General features: G+C 53.5%; 1 protein-coding gene across 2 annotated transcripts; it reads right to left on the bottom strand.

Annotated features, from left to right (window-relative positions):
* Positions 1 to 1,591: 1,591 nt before the first annotated feature.
* Positions 1,592 to 20,028, bottom strand: ITGA2B (integrin subunit alpha 2b). 2 transcript variants are annotated; one of them, XM_032279400.1, is made up of 31 exons: positions 18,138 to 20,027; positions 15,345 to 15,466; positions 15,160 to 15,257; positions 14,885 to 15,050; positions 14,611 to 14,660; positions 14,489 to 14,534; positions 14,268 to 14,396; positions 13,894 to 13,941; positions 13,664 to 13,707; positions 13,485 to 13,538; positions 13,296 to 13,348; positions 12,903 to 13,114; positions 9,888 to 10,070; positions 9,605 to 9,650; positions 9,393 to 9,497; positions 9,253 to 9,308; positions 9,014 to 9,165; positions 8,702 to 8,827; positions 7,824 to 7,891; positions 7,543 to 7,690; positions 6,881 to 6,973; positions 6,183 to 6,262; positions 5,509 to 5,589; positions 5,288 to 5,387; positions 5,039 to 5,191; positions 4,794 to 4,919; positions 4,197 to 4,310; positions 3,856 to 3,957; positions 3,559 to 3,675; positions 1,753 to 1,842; positions 1,592 to 1,704 (listed from the first exon to the last, which is right to left on the bottom strand). In XM_032279400.1, exons 1-30 carry the CDS (start codon positions 18,530 to 18,532, stop codon positions 1,783 to 1,785), a joined length of 3,327 nt encoding a protein of 1,108 aa, XP_032135291.1. In that variant the 5' UTR covers positions 18,533 to 20,027; the 3' UTR covers positions 1,592 to 1,704; positions 1,753 to 1,782. The 2 variants fall into 2 exon arrangements, with proteins under 2 accessions (XP_032135291.1, XP_032135292.1); XM_032279401.1 differs by lacking the exon at positions 3,856 to 3,957 and having other exon boundaries at positions 18,138 to 20,028.
* Between the last annotated feature and the right edge of the window lie 417 nt (positions 20,029 to 20,445).

Here is a 20,445-nt window from a genome sequence, read left to right as displayed (position 1 = left end):
CACCTGCCACCATGCCCAGCTAATTTTTTTTTTTGGTAGAGACAAGGTTTCACCATGTTGGCCAGGATGTCCCAAACTCCTGACCTCATGATCCACCAGCCTTGGCCTCCCAAGTGCTGGGATTACAGGTGTGAGCTACTGTGCCCAGCCAATTTTTATTTTTTAGAGACAGGGTCTTTCTCTGTTGCTCAGGCTGGAGTGCAATGGCATGATTACAGCTCACTGCAGCCAAAAACTCCTGGGCTCAAGCGATCCTCCTGCCTCAGCCTCCCAAAGTGCTAGGATTACAGGCATGAACCACCATGCCTGGCCAAAAAATATTTATTGAACCTGGGAATGAACAAACCCTGCAGGACTCCAGGGAGACCTCCACCGCTCAGCTCCACTCACTCACCGAAGCTGGAGAGCTGTCTTCCATCCTCATCCTCTTTCCTGGCTGAAGGCCCTTCTTGGTGGGGAGGAGGGGACAGCAGCAACGAAGTATGCTTTCTCCTTCCTCGCATGACACTGCCTTCCTCAGGCAACAGCTGAGCCAGCCTCCCTCTGCCCCTTCTCACTCCAAACAGCTTTAAAGGCTTTTTTTTTTTTTTTTTTTTTTTTAATAGGAAGGCAGGGAGAACATGTTATTTTTCCAAGCCTCAGGTCATTGTGAAGTTTACCCCTCTGAAATTGTAACAAATATAATATTTAAAGCTGCCCTGGCTGGGTGGGGTGGCTCACACCTGTAATCCCAGCACTTTGGGAGGCTGAGGTGGGTGGATCACCTGAGGCCAGGAGTTCAAGACCAGCCTGGCCAACATGGTGAAACCCCATCTCTACTAAAAATACAAAAATTAGCTGGGCTTGGTGGTGTGCCTGTAATCCCAGCTACTCAGGAGGCTAAGGCAGGAGAATTGCTTGAACCTGCGAGGTGGAGGTTGCAGTGAGCCAATATTGCACCACAGCACTCCAGCCTGGGCAAGAGTGAGACTCTGTCTCAGAAATAAATAAATACTGTAAGGCTGGGCATGGTGGGTGTAATCCCAGCACTTTGGGAGGCTGAGGCGGATGGATCATCTGAGGTTAGTAGTTCGAGACCAGCCTGGCCAACGTGGTCAAACCCCGTCTCTACTAAAAATCCAAAAATTAGTTGGGCTTGGTGGTGGGCACCTGTAATCCCAGCTACTTGGGAGGCTGAAGTAGGAGAATGTCTTGAACCTGGGAGGCGGAGGTTGTAGTGAGCCAAGATCGAGCCACTGCACTGCAGCCTGGGCGACAGAACGAGACTCTGTCTCAAAAAATATAAACAATCAGTCAATCAAGCTGCCCACCAGGGACACAGCCTGCCTTCTCTGATGCTCCTACCCCCATCTCACCCCCGCTTAGACATGTTCATCCCCCTCCCATCTTCCTTGAGGTCCTGCCACCCTTTCTCCCTGTTTTCCCTTACACCTGCCACCTCAACTCTGTATTCCCCGACACTCCCCAAAGAGTGATTTGCAAACTTTTCTGTAGCAGAGACCCTCTCTGCTCACACTTCCACCAGCCCTAGGTCCCTGTCCCAAACATTCCTTTGGTCCCCTCTCCTCTGGCCCCAAAAGGAAGCAGCCCTGCATCAGCATCGGGGCTCAGCCTCTTTATTAGGTAGCAGAAGGGGGTGGCCCAGCTTTGTTGGGAGTGGAATGACACCAAGGGGCCCTCCAGAACAGCCCCAACCCAAAGCTTGGAGGCAACTCGTACGAAAAGGAGGGGTGCCGGTCGCACGCCCAGCCTTCCTGCTAGAACAGAGGGCAGGCTGCACCATCACTCCTCCTCTTCATCATCTTCTTCCAGGGGTGGCCGTTTCCGCTTGAAGAAGCCGACCTGGGGGTGCACGGGGCCAGGGTCAGGGTATAGAGATAATCTGTAGGCCCCAGAGCACGTGTGAGGAACTATGCTAGCCATGAGGACCTCCCTGGACCAGCGCGGAACACGAACCCTGCTGTACTCACAAATGCCTTTTGACATTTAGAGATAATGCATGGAACAAATTGTTCAATTTTTTTTTCCCCTGAGTTTTTTCTTTTTCTCTTTTTTTTTAGACGGAGTCTCGCTCTGTCACCCACGCTGGAGTGCAGTGGTTCAAGCTCGGCTCAATGCAGCCTCCACCTCCTGAGTTCAAACAATTCTCATGCCTCAGCCTCCTGAGGGTTTACAGGCGTGTGCCACCACGCCCAGCTAATTTTTAGTAAAGACAGAGTTTCATGAGGTTTCGCCATGTTGGCCAGGCTGGTCTCAAAACTCCTGACCTCAGGTGATCTGCCTGCCTTGGCCTCCCAACGTGCTGGGATTACAGTCATGAACAACTATGCCTGGCCTCTGAAATTTTATTTTTTATTTTATTTTTAGAGACAGGGTCTCGCTCTGTCGCCCAGGTAATCCTCTCACCCCTTAGCCTCCCAAGTGCTGGGACTACAGGTGTGGACTACCACGCCTAATTAAATTTTTTTTTGTAGAGATGGGGTGTCAGCTGGGCTCGGTGGCTCACGCCTATAATCCCAGCACTTTGAGAGGCTGAGGTGGGTGGATCACCTGAGGTCAGGAGTTTGAGACCAGCCCGACCAATATGGTGAAACCTGGTCTTAAAAAAAAAAAAAAAGAAGAAGAAGAAGAAAAGAGATGGGGTCTCGCTATGTTGCCCAGACTGGTCCCAAACTCCTGGCCTCAAATGCTCCACCACGCGTGGCCCCCACCTGGAATTTTTCTATTACTGAAGTTTGTGTCTCCATGGCTCAATCCTATGATGATATGGATTTGATTACCGTGGGTCCAGTATGTGATTCCCCTAAAAGCACCATGTCTTCCCAGGGCTCGAGCATGTCTCCAGGTGCAGAGGAGCAAGCGACCTTCCAGAGCCACATAGGAAGGGAGGAGTAGGGTCTAGACCAGTCCTTGGGCCTCTTGCCTCACTCAAGGGGAAGGACAGGGCTAGGAGGACATGCGTCTTGTCCTCGGGAGCAGCCAGATTTTCCTGAAGGCAGAACTTACACCCTCTACACCCTCGAAACTCTCTGACTCTTCTTGGTGGTGGGGGTGTCTAAAGGCTTCAGAATTTCAGGTGCTATCCTTTCCAGGGGTATGTGCCTGTAAGGGTTCCCTGGAGAATGACATTTTTGTTTATTTTATCTTTTTTGGTCTTTTTTGTTGTTGTTGTTGAGATCGGGGCTTGCTCTGTCACCCAGGCTGGAGTACAGTCGAGTGATCTTGGCTCACTGCAACCTCCGCCTCTCAGGTTCATGTGATTCTACTGCCTCAGCCTCCCAAGTAACTAAGATTATAGGCATTTATCACCATGCTTGGCTAATTTTGGTATTTTTAGTAGAGACAGGGTTTTGCTATGTTGGCCAGGCTGGTCTCAAATTTCTGACCTCAGGTGATCTGCCCACCTCAGCCTCCCAACGTGCTGGGATTACAGATGTGGGCCACCGCACCCAGCTGAGACATAGATCCCTGGTCCCTGGATCACACACTTGGGTGGGCCACCCTCTCTCCTTGACTCCCTGTGCCCCACTGGGGACTCCACCATCCTTCACACCTCACCTTCCACATGGCCAGAACCAGAAGGGTGAGCAGCAGCAGGCCTCCCAGCACACCCACCAGCACCCACCAGATTGGAATGGCCCTCTCCTCCAAGGCCCGGAGCAGCTGAGTCCGCACCTGGAGGCAAACCCACGCATCTCCTCAGTCACCTTGACACCTGCCCTTCACAAAGACTCAAATCTTGGGCTGGTGACCTCCAGCCACACCCGACCACCCCTCAGACCCTCCTGGCTGGGCACTGACTAGGGGACAATGGGTCCTGCAGGTCTGGTCTCTGCTCCATACCCCCACACTCACCTGAGCTTGCCCTCGGGGCAGGCTGAGTGGGGGCACAGCATAGGGGAGGGAGGACACGTTGAACCATGCGTGCGACTGCAGCACAAACTGATCCAGTGGCTTCTGGACGGGTTGGGGTTGAAAGCTGTTTACACCCACACGCCACACGAGGCCTGTTGGTTGCAGGAGTCCAGGCCCCACACTCCCGGCGGGGAAGCCCTGCCTCTGGCCTAATCCCGCTGCAATCCCCCAAAGTAAACCTTCGCTCTCCTCCTGCCCTCCCACACCAAGCCCCCACTCCTCTCCAGAGCAAAGTGGTCCCCACCCAGAAGGCCCGGCCCCGCCCCCCACGCACACCCCACCTGGCGGAGGCTGGGGAGCCACAGGAAGGCCAGCATGGTGACCATGGCCCGCTGCCCGCGCACCATCTCCTGCAGGTCACACTCCACCACAGTACAGGGCGCCGAATCACAGCTCTGAGGAGAGGCGTCGTCAGTCCCCAGCTTGTCCTGGCCCATCACCCCATTATCCCATCACCCCCTCACCCCCTTACCCCCTGGACCCAAAGCAGAGGGGGCTGGGGGTTCAGGAAGCAGTGGCCTTCCCATCAGGAAGGGCCTTGGATACAAGCTTTGCACGCCCTCTCTCCACGGGCTTGCTCAGGTAGTCCCAGAGATGCAGGGAGGGGTCATCCCCCCTAGCACAATGCCCAGATCTATGATGACCTTTCATTGTTTTTATTTTCCTTAACGTACTGGAAAGCTTTAAAAAAGTGCTGCTATCTCCCAGCTGCCCCCAGACACAAGCCGGCATGCTCCTCAACTTTCACTTGAAGTGCTCCCTGGGACCAAGCATGACCCACAGAGGCTCGCGACACACCCGGACCCCCCGCCCTCCTCCCATCCTCTCTGCCCGTTGGCCCCCGAGAGGCCCCGCTGGAGACCAGAGAGCCTGCTCACCACGAGAACGGGATCCTGAAGCCTCGAGGGCTGCCCGGTCTCTGGCAGGACGATCTGTCTGCGATCCCGCTTGTGATGGGCTGGGTGGATAGGGGAGGGGCTGGCGGTGGGCAGCCCCCAGTCCACCTGGTGGGGCAAAGGAGCCGTCAGGCCCAGCCAGGTCTCCCCCGGACCCCAGCCCACAGAGGTGCCTGGTGGCTAGTCTGGGCACCCCCTCACAGCTCTTTCTTCCACCCAGTTCTCACCTGGAGGGGGTTGATGGGAGGCTGTGGGGAGCACTGAAGGCCCCCCTGGGTCTGTAGATCCACGATGTAGAGCAGGTCGGAGGGCTGGGACTGCCCGGGAAGGTGGATGCGGAGGTGAAGGCCGTTCACAGTCCCAGGGCCATTGTTGTGGAGCTGGCGGTTGGTGATGACAGGGTGCAGGAGCTGGGCGCCTCACCGCGGCTCTGAGGACCCGCGCAGCCCAGCCCGGGACACGAGGCGCTTCCCTACCTCATAAGTATGCTCCACTTTGGGTCCCCAGCTGACCAAGCTGTTCTGCTCCCTGTCACCTTCTTCTGCCGCCACCACCAGGGAGGCTGGAAAGGAGTTCCTACAGGTGCCCAAGACCCCCAAGAGAGTGTGATGGCCTGACTGGCCTGCGGGGGTCCCCAGTGCCCCCTGGAGTTTAGAGCCCTGTCTGCCACCTCCCTTCTCCACCCCTGGCCTCTCACCCTCGAAGCTCCACTTGGGCCTCTGCCCGGACTAGCACCTCCAGCAGCACCATCTTGCTGTTTGGATTCTGGCTGTTCTTGCTAGAGGGGAGGGGATGAGAAGAAACCGGGCCACAGACACCAACCCAGTGACTCTCTGGGGATGAGGCCAGAATTTTAGAGTTCAGAGAGAACTAATTATACAAACAGCATGCCACACTGAAGTGAGACTTTACAAAGAACTTCCTGTAGGGCTCTAAGACTCAGACACAGTCTCTGAGGAAGAATGGGAACCAGGCTTTCTCAAAAGACCTTTTTTTTGAGATGGAGTCTCACTCTGTCACCCAGGCTGGAGTGCAGTAGCCCAGTCTTGGCTCACCGCAACCTCCACCTCCTGGGTTCGGTTCAAGTGATTCTCCTGCCTCAGCCTCCTGAGTAGCTGGGATTGTAGGCATACACCAGCACGCCATGCTAATTTTTGTACTTTTAGTAGAGATGGGGTTCCACCATGTTGGCCAGGCTGGTCTCCAACTCCTGATCTCCAGTGATCCAGCCTCTCAAAATGCTGAGATTACAGGTGTGAGCCACCTCGCCCATCCTCGACAGACCCTTCTGTATGGAAGGGACCTGAGGGGCTCTGCATGGGGGTCAGACAGGGGAAGGATGGTGGGTAGGCGTGTTTGCCAGGTCAGTACCTCCGGATCTGCAGCTGGAAGGACACAGACTCTCCAGCCTCTTCCAGATTCCCCACGCTCACCAACATCACGATTCCTATCTGGGAGACAAGGAGGGCCAAGATCACTGCCCAAATGCCCACTTCAGGCAGCCCTGCCCTGAACATGGACTCCAGTCCTCACCCTCCAACATCACTGTGAGTATTTTTTTTCTTTTTTTTTTTTTCCAAGATGGAGTCTCACACTGTCACCCAGGCTGGAGTGCAGTGGCGTGATCTTGGCTCACTGCAACCTCCACCTCCCCGGTTCAAGCGACTCTCTTGCCTCAGCCTCCCAAGTAGCTGGAATTACAGGCCCCTCCCACCACACCCAGTTAATTTTTGCATTTTTAGTAGAGACGGTGGGGGTTTCACCATATTGGCCAGGCTGGTCTCCAACTCCTGACCTCAGGTGATCCGCCCACTTCGGCCTCCCAAAGTGCTGGGATTACAGGAATGAGCCACCGCACCCAACAGGTCACCATTATTTCTATTTTACTTGGAAGCCCACTGGGTAAAGGGGCTCAGAGAGGGAAAGTCACTCACCCAAGGACATGTGGCAAGGGAGTGTGAGGACCAAGGTTCTGGCCCAGAACTATGTGGCTCTAAAACCTCACCCCTAAAATCTGGTTGTTCACGAGTCCCCAGTGGAGACTTGGCACCACAACCCAGCAGCCTCACCTGAGCGTTCTTCTTCATGGGGTTGCCCAGCTCACACAGCACCACGCTGGTCTCATTCTCCTTCTTCTGACTACAGATGAGTCTCTCAAAGCCCTTCAGGAAGGCAGTCCCAAGAAAGAAGTTGGTTACAGAGCATCATATATATATTTAAGGTCCCTTGGAAGGTCTGGAGAGATTTGTGTGCCAAGGTAGGGAGGCAGGTTTCTTGGGGTGAGACCTCAAGGGACTGTCGCATGCTACTGTGCGCATTGCTGTACCACTATTACCTTTCATGAATTTTCATTTTGGAAATAAAAAACACAAAACATCAGAGTATGACCCCATTATTATAAACTTCATTAACAAACATAAAAAATAAATATATACTTATGTGAGTGCCAGTCAATATTGAGAAAAAGACTGGAAGGAAATCCAGCACATGTGAACAGAGGTTCCTGTTAACATCTGGTTCCTAAGCCTTTTTTGTTTTTCTGGTTTTTATAGTAGAGTTTTGGAATTCTATGCCATTAGCAAGGATTCCTCTTCCAAATTAAAAAAAAATAATATATTACATCTTTGACAGCAAAGCAAGAGAGAAGAGGGACTCTCAGGGAGGGAGATGAGAGAGCAGAGCCTGCAGCACCCCCCAGGTCCTGGGTACTGCTCCAGGGTGGGGGCCTCACCTCTACGTTGCTGAGGGCCCGCATGTAGTGGGCCCCCTGGGGCAGGTGCACTGCGAGCTCGGCTTCGTAGGCCCCCTCGCCCTTGTTGGCTGCGTCCATTTGCAGCTCCAGGACATTATCTGCTCCAACTAGGAGTGGGGAGCCGGTCCTGTGGAGAAAGAAAAATGAAGCCAGGGACCCTGAGTCCGGGCTCAGAGCCTGGGAGGAGAGGGGGACTCAGGTGGAGAGCGGGTATGATGGCAGAAAGGGCCAGGGTCGGACAGAGTGGGAGGCCTCCTCACACGTTGGCAGTGAGCTGAAGCTGGGGCACGCACACATCATCTTCCCCGCAGTCCAGGATGATTCTCGTCTAGAGGGGCACATTGGGGTGTGTGGGTAAGCTGGGGACATGTGAGGTTTGGGGATTACATCAGGATTAGGAAAATAGTGGGCTTGGGGGTTCACACAGGGGCTTAGGGAGTAAGAAGATCCGAGGCCGAAAAGGAGTTTGGTGATGGTATCGAGGCTCTGGGGTGTATTTGGAGGTTTGGGATAATTTCGGCGTTCATCAGTTTACATTAGAGCTTAGGAGATACTGGGATTTTGTGTTGTTTTTTTTTTTTTTTTTTTTTTGACAGTCTCACTCTGACACCTAGGCTAGAATGCAATGGCGCAATCTTGGCTCACTGCAAGCCTCCCGGGTTCAAGTGATTCTCCTGCCTCAGCCTCCCAAGTAGCTGGAATTACAGGCATGCATAACCACACCTGGCTAATTTTTTTTTTTTTTGAGACGGAGTTTTGCTCTTGTTACCCAGGCTGGAGTGCAATGGCGCGATCTCGGCTCACCGCAACCTCCGCCTCCTGGGTTCAGGCAATTCTCCTGCCTCAGCCTCCTGATGGCTAATTTTTTAGGTATTTTTAGTAGAGATGGGGTTTCACCATGTCGGCCAGGCTGGTCTTGAACTTCTGACCTCAGGTGATCTCCTTCTTTGGCCTCCTTAAGTGCTGGGATTACAGGTGTGAGCCACCGTGACTGGCCGGATTTTGAGATTTTCATTAGGATTTGGAATGACATTGAGGTTTTGGGGTTCACAGTACGACATGGCACTAACCCTAATCCTGACTTGCTGTCAGGGGTCCTGCACCTCCCTTGCCTGTACCCGCCTGTCCCTGTCCCTACCTGCTCCTGCACGTGGGTGTCTCCATGCAGTATGACAGCAGGGGCTATTCCAGCCTCCTTGGGGGGCAGGGACACGTTGAGGCTGAGCATGATGGGGCTCAGCTTGTCCCGGAAGTCTGCCTCATCCTAGGATGTGAGCAAGAGTCAGGCCATCTTGCTGCTATGCACATCCCACCTTCTCCTGGCCAGTAGGCGCGGTGTCCTTACCACCCCTGGACTCACAGCACCCAGCTCAATGCCCCAGGGCTGGATGAACAAGTCCAGCAGGCAAGCTCTACACACCCAGCCCTGCCAATCCCTGCCTGGGCGTACTCGAAGGAAGGCCATGGTGGTTTGGCAGATGGGGCTGTGCCTTCCGCTCAGGTCCAGGTTCAGGGTGGTGCCCGCCTGCTGAGAGTCCAGCAGTAGCACTCTCCGGCCCTGGCGGGGCTTCTGCCGGTCCAGCTGCAGCTCAGCATTCAGATCTGACAGGGCAAATGGAAGAGTCAGGAACTCCCTGGCCAGCCTCTGAGGGAGTCCAAGCCCCCCTCCTCTGCCTCCACGCCACTCACACAGCTTCTGAGGAATGTTGTGTCCGGTGGCTCCAACACACATCTGGATGTTAAAGCTGCAAAGACGTAAGTGGGGCTCAGGGGCTAGGGCCTTTCTGAGGTCCCAGATCCGTCAAGGCCCATGCCCTCCACCTCCTCACCAGCTCACGGGTGTCTTGGTCTGGGGTAGGACACAGCTCTTCACAGCAGGATTCAGTGAATCTTGCACCAGTAGCTGGACAGAGGCCTTCACCACTGGCTGGGCTCTGATGGGATGGGGTGGTGAGGTAGTTTTGGCACTGTGGCTCCTCCTGGCCTGGCCTCCTCTGATAGCACGGGCCTTCCCCATCCTGCCCCTGGAGCCAGCACTCACCTGTACACAGCCACCTGGCTGGCTCCATAAGCTCCCACGATCAGGTCTACAGACATCAGGGAAGGGGTCAGAATTGGCCATTAGAGAGGGCATGGGATGCTCATCTCCTTCCCAGGGGTTCCCCACACCACCTCCCCAACTGGAGCTTTGGCCTGGCCCCTCTGGCATCCTGTAGTGGGACACACCAGGCCAGGCATGAGTCCCTGGCTGTGTCTCTCAACACTTCCAGCGAATGTCCAAGGGCCTTTCTTGGGCATTTCTAGCTGGAGGCAGTCCAGGGTACCTGGGTATCCATTGTCATCGATGTCTACGGCACCTCGAAGGGAGAAGCCAAAGGCAGAGCCTGTAGGGAAGGGGCTGTCCAGGACCTGGGAGGGACGTGAGCTCAGCCCCTCACTCTGACCCAGGAACACCAGCACTTGGCCACGGCCACTGGGACCCCCGTAGGGGGCAGCCACTGCAACGTCTGGAAGGAGTAATGGAAAGGGAATGGCTGCTTGTTATTCGGTCTCCCTAGATGACTGTAAAACTTTGCTGAGCTTTTCTGAGCACATCCCAGGAGACCAGGAAAGGGGTGCAAAGTCTGGGTGAAGAAGACACTGCCCTGCCCTCCAGGAGGTGACAATCAGGTGCGAGAGAGACCTGCCAAGTAGGATTGTTATAAAAACAGTGACAACTCTCACTGTCTATTGAGGAAAGTATATTGACAATATTTCACTTAATCCTGAAAATTAAGCATCATTATGCCCTTTTTTAAATTTTTTTTTTTTTTTTTTTTTTTTTTTTTTTTAGATTGAGTCTCACTCTGTAGCCCAGGCTGGAGTGCAGTGGTGCGATCTCGGCTCACTACAACTTTTGCCTCCCCCATTCAAGTAATTCTCATGCCTCAGCCTCTCCAGTAGCTGGGATTACAGGCGTGAACCACCACATGCGGCTAATTTTTGTATTTTTAGTAGAGGCGGGGTTTTACCACATTGGACAGGCTGGTCTTGAACTCCTGACCACAAGTGATCTGCCCACCTTGGCCTCCCAAAGTGCTAGAATTACAGGTGTGAGCCACTGTGCCCAGGCCCCCTTTTCAAAATTTTTTATTTTTATTTATTTATTTTTTACCCATAATTCCTGAGAATATATCAAGTAAAATTTTTTTTAAGATAGGGTCTTGCACTATCATTCAGGCTGGAGTGAAGTGGTTTGACCTGGCCTACTGCAGCCTCCACCTTCTGGACTAAAGCAATCCTCCCACCTCAGCCTCCCCAGCAGTTGGGACTACAGCCACCATGCCTAGCTAATTTAAAACATTTTTTGTAGAGACAAGATCTCCTTATGTTGTCCAGGCTGGTCTCATACTCCTAGGCTCAAGCGATCCTCCTGCCTGGACCTCCCAAAGTGCTGGGATTCCAGGCATGAGCCACTGTGCCTGGCCATCTAGCATCTATTTCTAACCTTCTCCATTCCGTCAAGCTCCCAACTGCCCACTCCCTTCAGCAGGTGACATCATCTTACTTCAGGAAGAGAGGCAGCCCACTGTTATGCCATAATCCCACACCGACTTTCTTTCCCCTTTCCCCATTTGACCCTGGAAGAGGTTTCCCTCCTTAACCCTGACACCGGGCCAGTCACCCTCCCACCCCCGAGGCATCAGAGGGACCCTCCGCCAGCTCAACCCCCCATTTCCCCACAATATCATTTTCCTCCACATTCAACCTACTCCATGTTCTTCCACATTGAAATAATCTCCCTTTGACCTGCATCCCTTTTTTGTGATCACCTTTTCTCTTTTTCCTCTCATAGTCAGACATGTTCTTTTTTTCTTTCTATTCCTCAAATTCCTCTTTGCCACAAACCTGTTGAAAGAGCTGTCTATATTAGCTGCCTCCAAGTTTTCACTTCCATTCATACCTTAATCAGTTGCATTCTGGCTACTGACCCTGCCTTGGCCTGAATCAGTTTATGTCACTGTCACCAATACCCCCCGCCTTTTTTTTTTTTTTTTTTTTTTTTTTTTTAAAGACAGAGTTGGGCCGGGTGCGGTGGCTCAAGCCTGTAATCCCAGCACTTTGGGAGGCCGAGGTGGGTGGATCACGAGGTCAAGAGATCGAGACCATCCTGGTCAACATGGTGAAACCCCGTCTCTACTAAAAATACAAAAAATTAGCTGGGCATGGTGGTGCGTGCCTGTAATCCCAGCTACTCAGGAGGCTGGGGCAGGAGAATTGCCTGAACCCAGGAGGCGGAGGTTGCGGTGAGCCGAGATCGCGCCATTGCACTCCAGCCTGGGTAGCATGAGTGAAACTCCGTCTCAAAAAAAAAAAAAAAAAAAGACAGAGTCTTGCTCTGTTGTTCTGTTGCCTAGGCTGGAGGGCAGTAGTGGCGTGATCTTGGCTCAGTGCAACCTCCACTTCCCAGGTTCAAGCGAATCTCCTGCTTCAATTTCCCGAGTAGCTGGAATTACAGGCGTGACTCACCTTGCCCAGCATCCCCTTGCTAAAGCCCATGGACCCTTCTCCAGCCCCATCTAATTGTTCCTTGCAGCAGCTGCAGGAGCCGAGACACTCACTTCCTCCTGCGCATGCTCTTTAACGCAGCTCTTTCTTGAGCCCCGGGACATCAGACCCCTGGGTTCCCTCCTCCCTCTCCAGATGCTCCTCCATCTCCTCAGACTCACCTCCTGCAGGAGTCACCTAAATGCTTTTGCTTCCTGGGCTCTATCCTGGGCCTTTTCTCATTTCACAGGCTCCCAGGACCTCATCCACCCTCCCCAAACCCCTGTCTCCTGTTCACATCTCTCTTGTGTAAGCGGGGGAGACCACTCCCAACTGTTCTTTGGATATTTCCACCTAAAGCACCCAAGCCCTTCAAGCTCAACAAGTCCAGAGCTAAACTGCTGATCCCCCACCTCTCCTCAACACCGGCTGGACGGCCTGAGTTCCAGACAGTGGAGGGCATCACACGCACCCAACTCCAACCTCTCCCTTCACCCCACATTCAGTCTCCCAGCAAGTCCTGAGAATCCAAGTTCTAAATATCTGTGAAGTCACTCCCATCTCTAACTCCACCACCAAAATAAATGCACATCTAGGTGGTTGTCATCTCTTGCCTGGATTAAGGCAAACACATCCCAATCAGTCTCCTTCATACCTCCCACATGCTCTCCCTCAGCAGGCCATGTGTCTAAGCCACGTACATACTTATATGCCGAAAGCCCATCCTGATTCTGGCTGCCCTAGGCCAACTCCATGCTTTCTGTGTGGCTGTTAACCCCTCTGCAGCAAGTACGCTTCCTCTCTTCCCTCACCATTGTAGCCATCCCGGTCGAGGTCGCCCAGGGGTGCGATGGCAGAGCCGAATCGCCCATAGAGCTGTGTGCCAGTCAGCAGGAGGCTGGGGGCACCCAGCACGTGGGAGCCTCGGGGCTGCAGGAACAAATACACACGCCCCACTTCTGCCAGTTTTCGGTCTGCTCGGCTCTCCATGTACAGTGGAGCGCCCACCAGCAGGTCATGCCTCCTGCGGGCCAGATGGGTGGTTACATGGGACTGGACCAGGGCCATGTTGGGGCTAGGGCCAAGTCTCCCCCAGCCTTGGTCTCCCGTTCCCCCGGTGGGCACGTGAGAGTAGGGGGCTAGGAAAGGGCAGCTCTGGGAACTGACGACCCAACTGGGTTGGAGTGGGGCATGTCCCTCCTCACCCATCCCCGTTGACGTCAGTGACAGCTACTGAGTGCCCAAAATACGAAGCCATCTGCAAGATGAGGAGCACCATCACTCACGCCTCTGGACCAGCATCCTCTAAGAAATGGGCCCTCACCTCCTGTGAAATAGTCTGAAGTCTCAGTTCCCCCTCCACCCAGCCACTCCCACTGGGACCTGGCCCCCACCTGCTCTCCGTGCAGCCGGTGCAGCCTCTGGTAGTAGGAGTCCAAAATTTCCACCTGCAGGGACAGCGCAGGCGAGAGCATCATTCCTGTTCCCAAAGCAGCCTCCCGCTCCATGTGAGAAAGGGCGGTCAGGGTACTGGGATAAGGGGCTTCGGGATGCCCGGTGGGTGGGCACTCACGGCTCCCAGGGTCCAGCTCCTAGTGGGGGCACCGACGACATACTCTGGGGAGAGGGAGAGCCAGGCTCAGGGAATGAGAGCCTTAGAACCCACACACTTCCTGCTCCCCGTTCTGCACCCAGGGAAGATTTACATGCAGGAAGATTTCCCTACACAGGGGAGATTTCAGAGAGGGGCTCCTCCCCGGGCTGGGCTCCCTAGCCCCCGCCCTGACTACGTGGATTTCTTGCCTGTAGTGTTGAGATCCCCGTCAAAGTCGCCCACGGCCACCGAGTACCCTGAGGACACGGCCCAAATTAGTCTTTCCAGGGGGAGGAAGCAGGGAAGGGGCGGAGGGCAACGAAGGAGGAGGTTAAGGCCACTCAGCTCCAACTCTGCATCGTGCAGATGGAAAAACGGAGGCCAGCGAGCGAGCCAAGCCCGGCCCAGACCGCGGCGGAAGGGAGCAGTGGGCGCAGGGGAGGTGGGCGGTCTGCGGGGAAGCGACCTAGGAGGTGGGCCGGCCAGCCGGGGTGGGCACGGAGACTCCCGCAGGGGCAGGACCTGACTGTCTGCGGTGGGCGGTGGCCCTTGGGGTGCTGGAAGTCTGGAAGGGCGGTGTTACCCCAGTAGCCGTCGAAGTACTCTGGGTTGCTGGAGTCGAAGGAGAAGCTCTGGGAGGACACGTGCCACAAAAGAGTGCTCGGGCGGTAACTCGAGAAAATATTCGCAATTGGAGCCTGGGCCAGGAGACCTGGTGCGGGAGGGACAGGGGGTGTGGGGCCCAGACACCGGGGGTCTCCTCGGGCCGCGAGAAGGGAGGGAGGTGTACGGATGGGCACGTACCTAAGAAATAATAGCCGCCAGGAGCCCCAAGCACCAGCTCCCCAGCCTGGAAGGGAAGCCGTGACGGTGAGAGGGGGCCCTGTTTGCGGGCCGCCCCCACTCCACTTTTGCTCCCCACTTGCCTGAGTGACCACGGAGCTGAAGCCCGCTTCACAGTAACGCCTGTCCCCGCCTGCAGGAGGCAAGGAGGAGGGGTCAGTCAGCGCAGGGGTGGAGGGAGGCGCGCGAGTCTGGAGGAGCGCGGGAGGGATCCTGCAAGGGCGGGGCCTGAAGCCGGCGGGGCCCCGCGGCGAGGCCAGATCCAAAGCCCGGGCTGCGGCGCCGGGGGCGGGATCCGATGGAGGGCGGGGCTAAGGCGTGGCGAGTGGGCGGGGCCAGGTCGTGGCGGGCGCTCACTAAAATCATTTTCCAAGTAAACACGGCTCAGGGTGTTCCCGCGACACGGGGAGTACTCGGCGCGGCGGCCGCTCTGCGGCTGAGCCAGAAAGCAGCCGCCAACGGGCGTCTTTTCAGCCTCCTCAGTCTTTTCTAGGACGTTCCAGTGCTGCCAGGGGGCGCAGGCCTGGAGAAAAGCCACAGAAGAGTGGGGACGGGCGCGAGACTTGGGTTCATCCCGGCCCCACGTGTCCCTGCCCCCGACCGTTCCCTGTGCCCTGTACCGCGGGGCCCACCACAATGGTGTCGCTCCAGCTGACGACAGACGCCCCCAGTCCTTGGCGGGCCTTGAAGGTTTGTAAAGTCTGGGAGCCTACATATCGGGTCTCATCACCTGGAGGGCACAAGAAGGGGGGGGCGCTGAAGCCCGACTGTCCACGTCCCTCTGGCCCCTCCCTTGCCCGCCTTGCCTGGGACTCACGGAGGTCAAAGAGCAGCGAGGAGCACTGGCCGCCCTCGGCCCTCCAGGGGCACAGGAACACGCCGCCCGTCTCCTCCTGGCTGGGGCCCAGGGTCCGCGGGGCGCCCACCACGATGGCCACTCTGCACAGGAAAGCTGGGTGAGCGCCGCGCAGATTCCAGCGTATCCCAGGCCCTGGCGCCTTCGCTGGGGGCACGGCCCTGAAGGCGATGTGGCATGGGGGCACTGGACCATCTTTCCTCAGTGACATTTCACAGACCACCGAGACATACTTCTTCATCTTATGGACAGTGAAACTGACTCTCAGCGAGGGTACTCACGTGTCTAAAGTAACCCAGTGAGTTGAGAGTAAAGCTGGGACTATATAACCGTTGGGTGTGAACACCGGGGGTTTGAGATCTTTGCTGAAAAAGACCTAAACTCTGTACACTATCTCCATCATTCCACCCACAAGAAGAACCAGGGGTTCACATGATCCCCTGAACGCCTGTCTAGCCTGTTACCAGATCCCCTCTTTAGAGCTGGTTTTAATGAGGGAAGGTAGAGTGTACCTCTAAAGTGGGGGTTACTTGTGTGTGTTGATAGAGATGAGGACTACCAGATCTAGGTTTAAATCACAATTCTGCCATACCTGAAATAAGAATACCAATTTTACAACCAATGACTGGTTTTCACAACCAGTCAGTGCTGTCAGGAGTAAATGTAATAAATATGAGTGACGGTTAGCCTGGTCCCAGACAAATACATAACAAACGCTCTTGAAACAATGTTATAATTTTTAAAAATAATTTTGTCGTTTTGTTTTGAGACAGGGTCTCATTCTGTTGCCCAGCTGGAGTGCAGTAGCGTGATCATGGCTCACTGTGGCCTTGACTTTCAGGGCTCAAGCGATCCTTTCCCCTCAACCACCTGAGTAGCTGGGACTGCAGGTCTGTAACACCATGCTTGGCTAATTAAAAACAATATTTTTGTAGGCTGGGCACGGTGGCTCATGCCTGTAATCCTAGCACTTTGGGAGGCCAAGGTGGGCAGATCACTTGAGGCCAGGAGTTCGAGACCAGCCTGGCCAACATGGTGAAACCCTGTCTCTACTAAAAATATTTTTAAAATTAGCCTGCAGTATGTTAAAAGAAAAGAAAAGAAAAAAAACAAAATTAGCCTGGTGTGGTGGTGCATGCCTGTAGCCCCAGCCACTCAGGAGACTGAGGCAGGAGAACAGAGCAAGACTCTGTCTCAAAAAATGAATATATATATACATATATATATATGTGTGTGTGTATATATATATATTTTAGAAACGAGGTCTCACTATGTCGCCCCGGCTGGTCTTGAACTCCTGAGCTCAAGCGATCCTCCTACCTTGCTCTCCTAACGTGTTGGGATTACAGGCGTGAGCCTCTGTGCCTGGCCTATGATATTTTTTTAGCCTGCAGGATGTTTAAGTAGTGCCAATGGGATCACTACTTACAGGAGGGGAAAGAGCAGGAGTGGGCACAGGAAGAAGTTGAGCTGATTCAGGCCCAATGACAATATTCGCCAACACCCTACAAGCTCTGGAGCTAGAATGAGGCTTCAGAATTGTCAGAGTTGGCTGGGCGCGGTGGCTCACGCCTATAATCCCAGCACTTTGGGAGGCCAAGGTGGGCGGATCACCTGAGGTCAGGAGTTTGAGACCAGCCTGACCAACAGGATGAAAACCCATCTCTACCAAAAATATAAAAACTAGCCAGTCATGGTGGCACATGCCTGTAATCCTAGCTACTCAGGAGGCTGAGACACGGGAGAATTGCTTGAATCCAGGAGGTGGAGGTTGCAGTGAGCTGAGATTGAGCCATTGCACTCCAGCCTGGGCAACAAGAGCAAAACTACGTCTTTAAAAAAAAAAAAAAAGAAAGAAAAAAGAAAACATGAAAAAAATAAGAATAAAGAAGAAGGACTGGAAAATATAAGTAGATAGTAAACTAATGAACGAGGAGAGATTTAAAAAGTAATTTCCTATTTATTGCAGAAGGAAGAGAATTGAAAAAAAAAAAGGATTGTCAGAGTTGATGAAAGAGGGCTGGACCCTTATCAAACACCTCCCCCACCCCCACCTCCACCCTCCCCACTCGCCCATTTCGAATTGATCAGTCATTGTATGTGGGCCAACTTGGGAGCGGACTTTGAGGGAATGGGCTCTCTTCAAGCAGAGGAAATCTCCTAAGTGCTGACACTTGAAGGCTATCTGCCATTGCCACCCCCTGAAGCTGGGTGCAGTGTCTTCTACAGTAAGTAGCTCAGGATACATGCTGTGAAGAGGAGGAGCCAAGACTCTATCTTGGCACTCTTAATTCTGAAGCCTGATCAATACTAACCATTAATGACCTATTGCTTCTTTTCAAATACCTATAACCTTGATGGAGATGAGGGAAATGGAATAGAAAAGCAAGGTGGGGGAGGGTAGACAACTTTAGCTCTGCAAATTAATTTAGGACATGTGCTCCTCTCTGCATTTCAAGGTGCTGAAGGTGGAGTGGTTCATACAACTGACCCTTGGGGGGAAAATAAGGCATCTTGCCTTCCCTTTGTTCTTGCTGTAGTTTCAGTGCCCATTGCCCCACCTGTGTTCCACCTTACACCTTCACCTGAGCCAGTCCCCTCGACCCCATTGTTCTTGATAAGAAATCAACCTGAATAGGCCCCAGAAGTCACCTGGCTCAACTGCTATCACAAATGGGAAACTTGGAGACCCAGCAGAAGTGACGGGGAGGGGTCCTGCTCTATCCCAATACCCGAACTGCCCTCATGGCTCACCTCCCATGGCTGTCCTTGTGGAAGTCCAGTGAAAATCCAAAGTGGCTGCCATTGGGGCCTGCATAGAAGGTGAGCTGCACTGGGTCCAGGTTCAAGGCCCAGGCTGGAGGAGAAGCACAAGGTCCCAAGAGCAGCAGCACCCACTCTAGAAACCAGAGGGCTTGCAGTGGACACAAAGCTCTGGCCATCTTCCTTCTTCCACAACCTCCCAGGCAAGAATGGGCCAGCTCCTCCTTCTTCCCTTCAGATTCCTCCACAGGAAGTCTTTTCTTATCAAACTGGAACCTGAAGTAACTTGCTGAGCAGTGGGCAGAGCAAAGGGCTATAGCCCCTGGACTCCTGGTCGCTAGGATCACCAGGAAGTGGGTGAGGCCACCCAGAATGTGGGTGTTCATGGCTGAAAGCCATGACTCCTCCCTTTTCCTGAGAATAGTTTATTACCAAGTCCTATTGGTTCTGTCTCTCAATGATGTCTCTTGAGTCTTTACCCCATCTCTAGTACCACCATGCTAGTCCAAGCCACCGTCACTTTCTGCTTGGGATAGCATGACTGAGAACTAGTCTGTACCTGTCTAGAATAGCCTATAGTTCTAATCTCCTCCCTTCCCCCATCTGGCTGTACAGCTGTGGTGCTTTGTGACTTGGCCAGAGGTTGGGGAAGGGACAGGAAACTGCTGCCCCTGATAAAACCTGAGGCTGCTGCATCTTTTTAGATATGGCATTTACCCACTTCCTCCTTCTAGGACCTTGGGCAGCCTCAACCAGCCATATTGGCACAGTAGCTTCCTCACTCCTCCTCCATCTTGAGCCAAGCTTTAATGTGGTCACAGCAGTGCAGTCAGTGCTGGGGACAGGGTGGTGAATGGACCTTGGTGGAGGTGGCAGGGAGACTGGGGATAAAGTGGAGTCATTCCAGGGAATTCTGACTCACAAGCTCTGAGATTATGCGTTAGTTGTTCAGTAGGCCCTCACTCCTTTTTGGGTGATGGAGTTCTTGTCTAACCACTAAGACTTGATTCTGGTTGGGGCCTTTGCCTAGGGGAGCCTTTCCTGGCTCCTCAGGCTGGCCACGAGGGCTAACACACTTAGGCACAGCATTGAGCCACTGTTTACACATGGTCTGTTCACAGGATTGTCTAAATGAATCCCTTGAGAGCAAGGCTCCTTGCTACAGCCCTAGAGACTGCCCAAGAGTCCAACGTGTCGTACGTGTATTGCTGAAATACTGGACAGAAACACGCACTAAGGATGGAAGATGCAAACGTAGGGTGACAAAGTGAAGAGGTGAGTTTTGAGCAGAAAGGCAAAGTCATTTTCTATGGGTAAGCGGAAGAGGAGGAGTGCCAAGTCTTACTGGCACTCATGCTTTCCCAAAAAAGCAGGTTCTCAGGAAGATTTAAGAGGTCTGCTAGGGGTAAGGGACCATAGCCACATTTTCCTTTTGATTTCTATTTTCTGACCAAACTTAACCATTGCTGTATCCTGCTCAACCAACCTGTGCCATTTTGAAGTCTCCTCATACTTCACTGCCTCAGCATAGAGCTAAGAATCTTAACCTTTATAGGACAGGAAGCTAAAACCCTGAACTTTGGTCTGGGCCTTCTTCATTGTTGAGTTCCCAGTGTCAAGTTCATGGTGGGCATGTAAGGTATTTGCTAGAATAAACCAGTCCTCTACCTACCCTCCATCCTCCCACTATCCTCAAGTGAGTGACTGCTGTATTACTGGTGTATTCTATGAGCCCATATATTAACTCACATGTCACTCAAGTTTTCAATCAGTATTTACTGTGTTTAAGGCACTGTGTAGATAAAGGATACAAAGATAACCATCAGGCCAGGTGCGGTGGCGCTTGCCTGTAATCCCAGCACTTTGGGAGGCTGAGGCAGGAGGATGGCTTGAGCTCAGGTGTTTGAGACCAGCCTAGGCAATACAGTGAGACCTCGTATCTATTTTAAAATTGTAAAAATAAAATATTAAAAAAACTCTGGGCCAGGTGCAGTGGTTCATACCTGTAATCTCAGCCCTTTGGGAAGCCGAGGCAGGCAGATCACGAGGTCAGGAATTCGAGACCAGTCTGACCAATATTGCGAAACTCCGTCTCTACTAAAAATAGAAAAATTAGCCGGGTGTGGTGGTGCGTGCTTGTAATCCCAGCTACTCCAGAGGCTGAGGCAGGAGAATAACTTGAACCTGGGAGGCGGAGGTTGCAGTGAGCCGAGATCTTACCACTGCACTCCAGCCTGGGCGACAGAGCGAAACTCCGTCTCAAAAAACAACCAACCAACCAAACAACCCAAAGATAGCT

The sequence above is a fragment of the Sapajus apella genome, unplaced genomic scaffold, assembly GCF_009761245.1.
Source record: "Sapajus apella isolate SASKATOON/1434 unplaced genomic scaffold, GSC_monkey_1.0 scaffold12, whole genome shotgun sequence".
Taxonomy (NCBI): Eukaryota; Metazoa; Chordata; class Mammalia; order Primates; family Cebidae; genus Sapajus; species Sapajus apella.
This window is presented reverse-complemented; position numbering and strand designations above follow the sequence as displayed.

Excerpts from the sequence above, each read along its gene's own strand:
- ITGA2B (XM_032279400.1), bottom strand. The coding sequence starts at position 18,532 with ATGAACACCCACATTCTGGGTGGCCTCACCCACTTCCTGGTGATCCTA. Across the intron at positions 15,258-15,344 it reads CTCGCTGCTCTTTGACCTCC|GTGATGAGACCCGATATGTA; the intron begins GTGAGTCCCAGG and ends TGTGCCCTCCAG. Across the intron at positions 13,349-13,484 it reads ACCGGCTGCACGGAGAGCAG|ATGGCTTCGTATTTTGGGCA; the intron begins GTGGGGGCCAGG and ends CTCATCTTGCAG.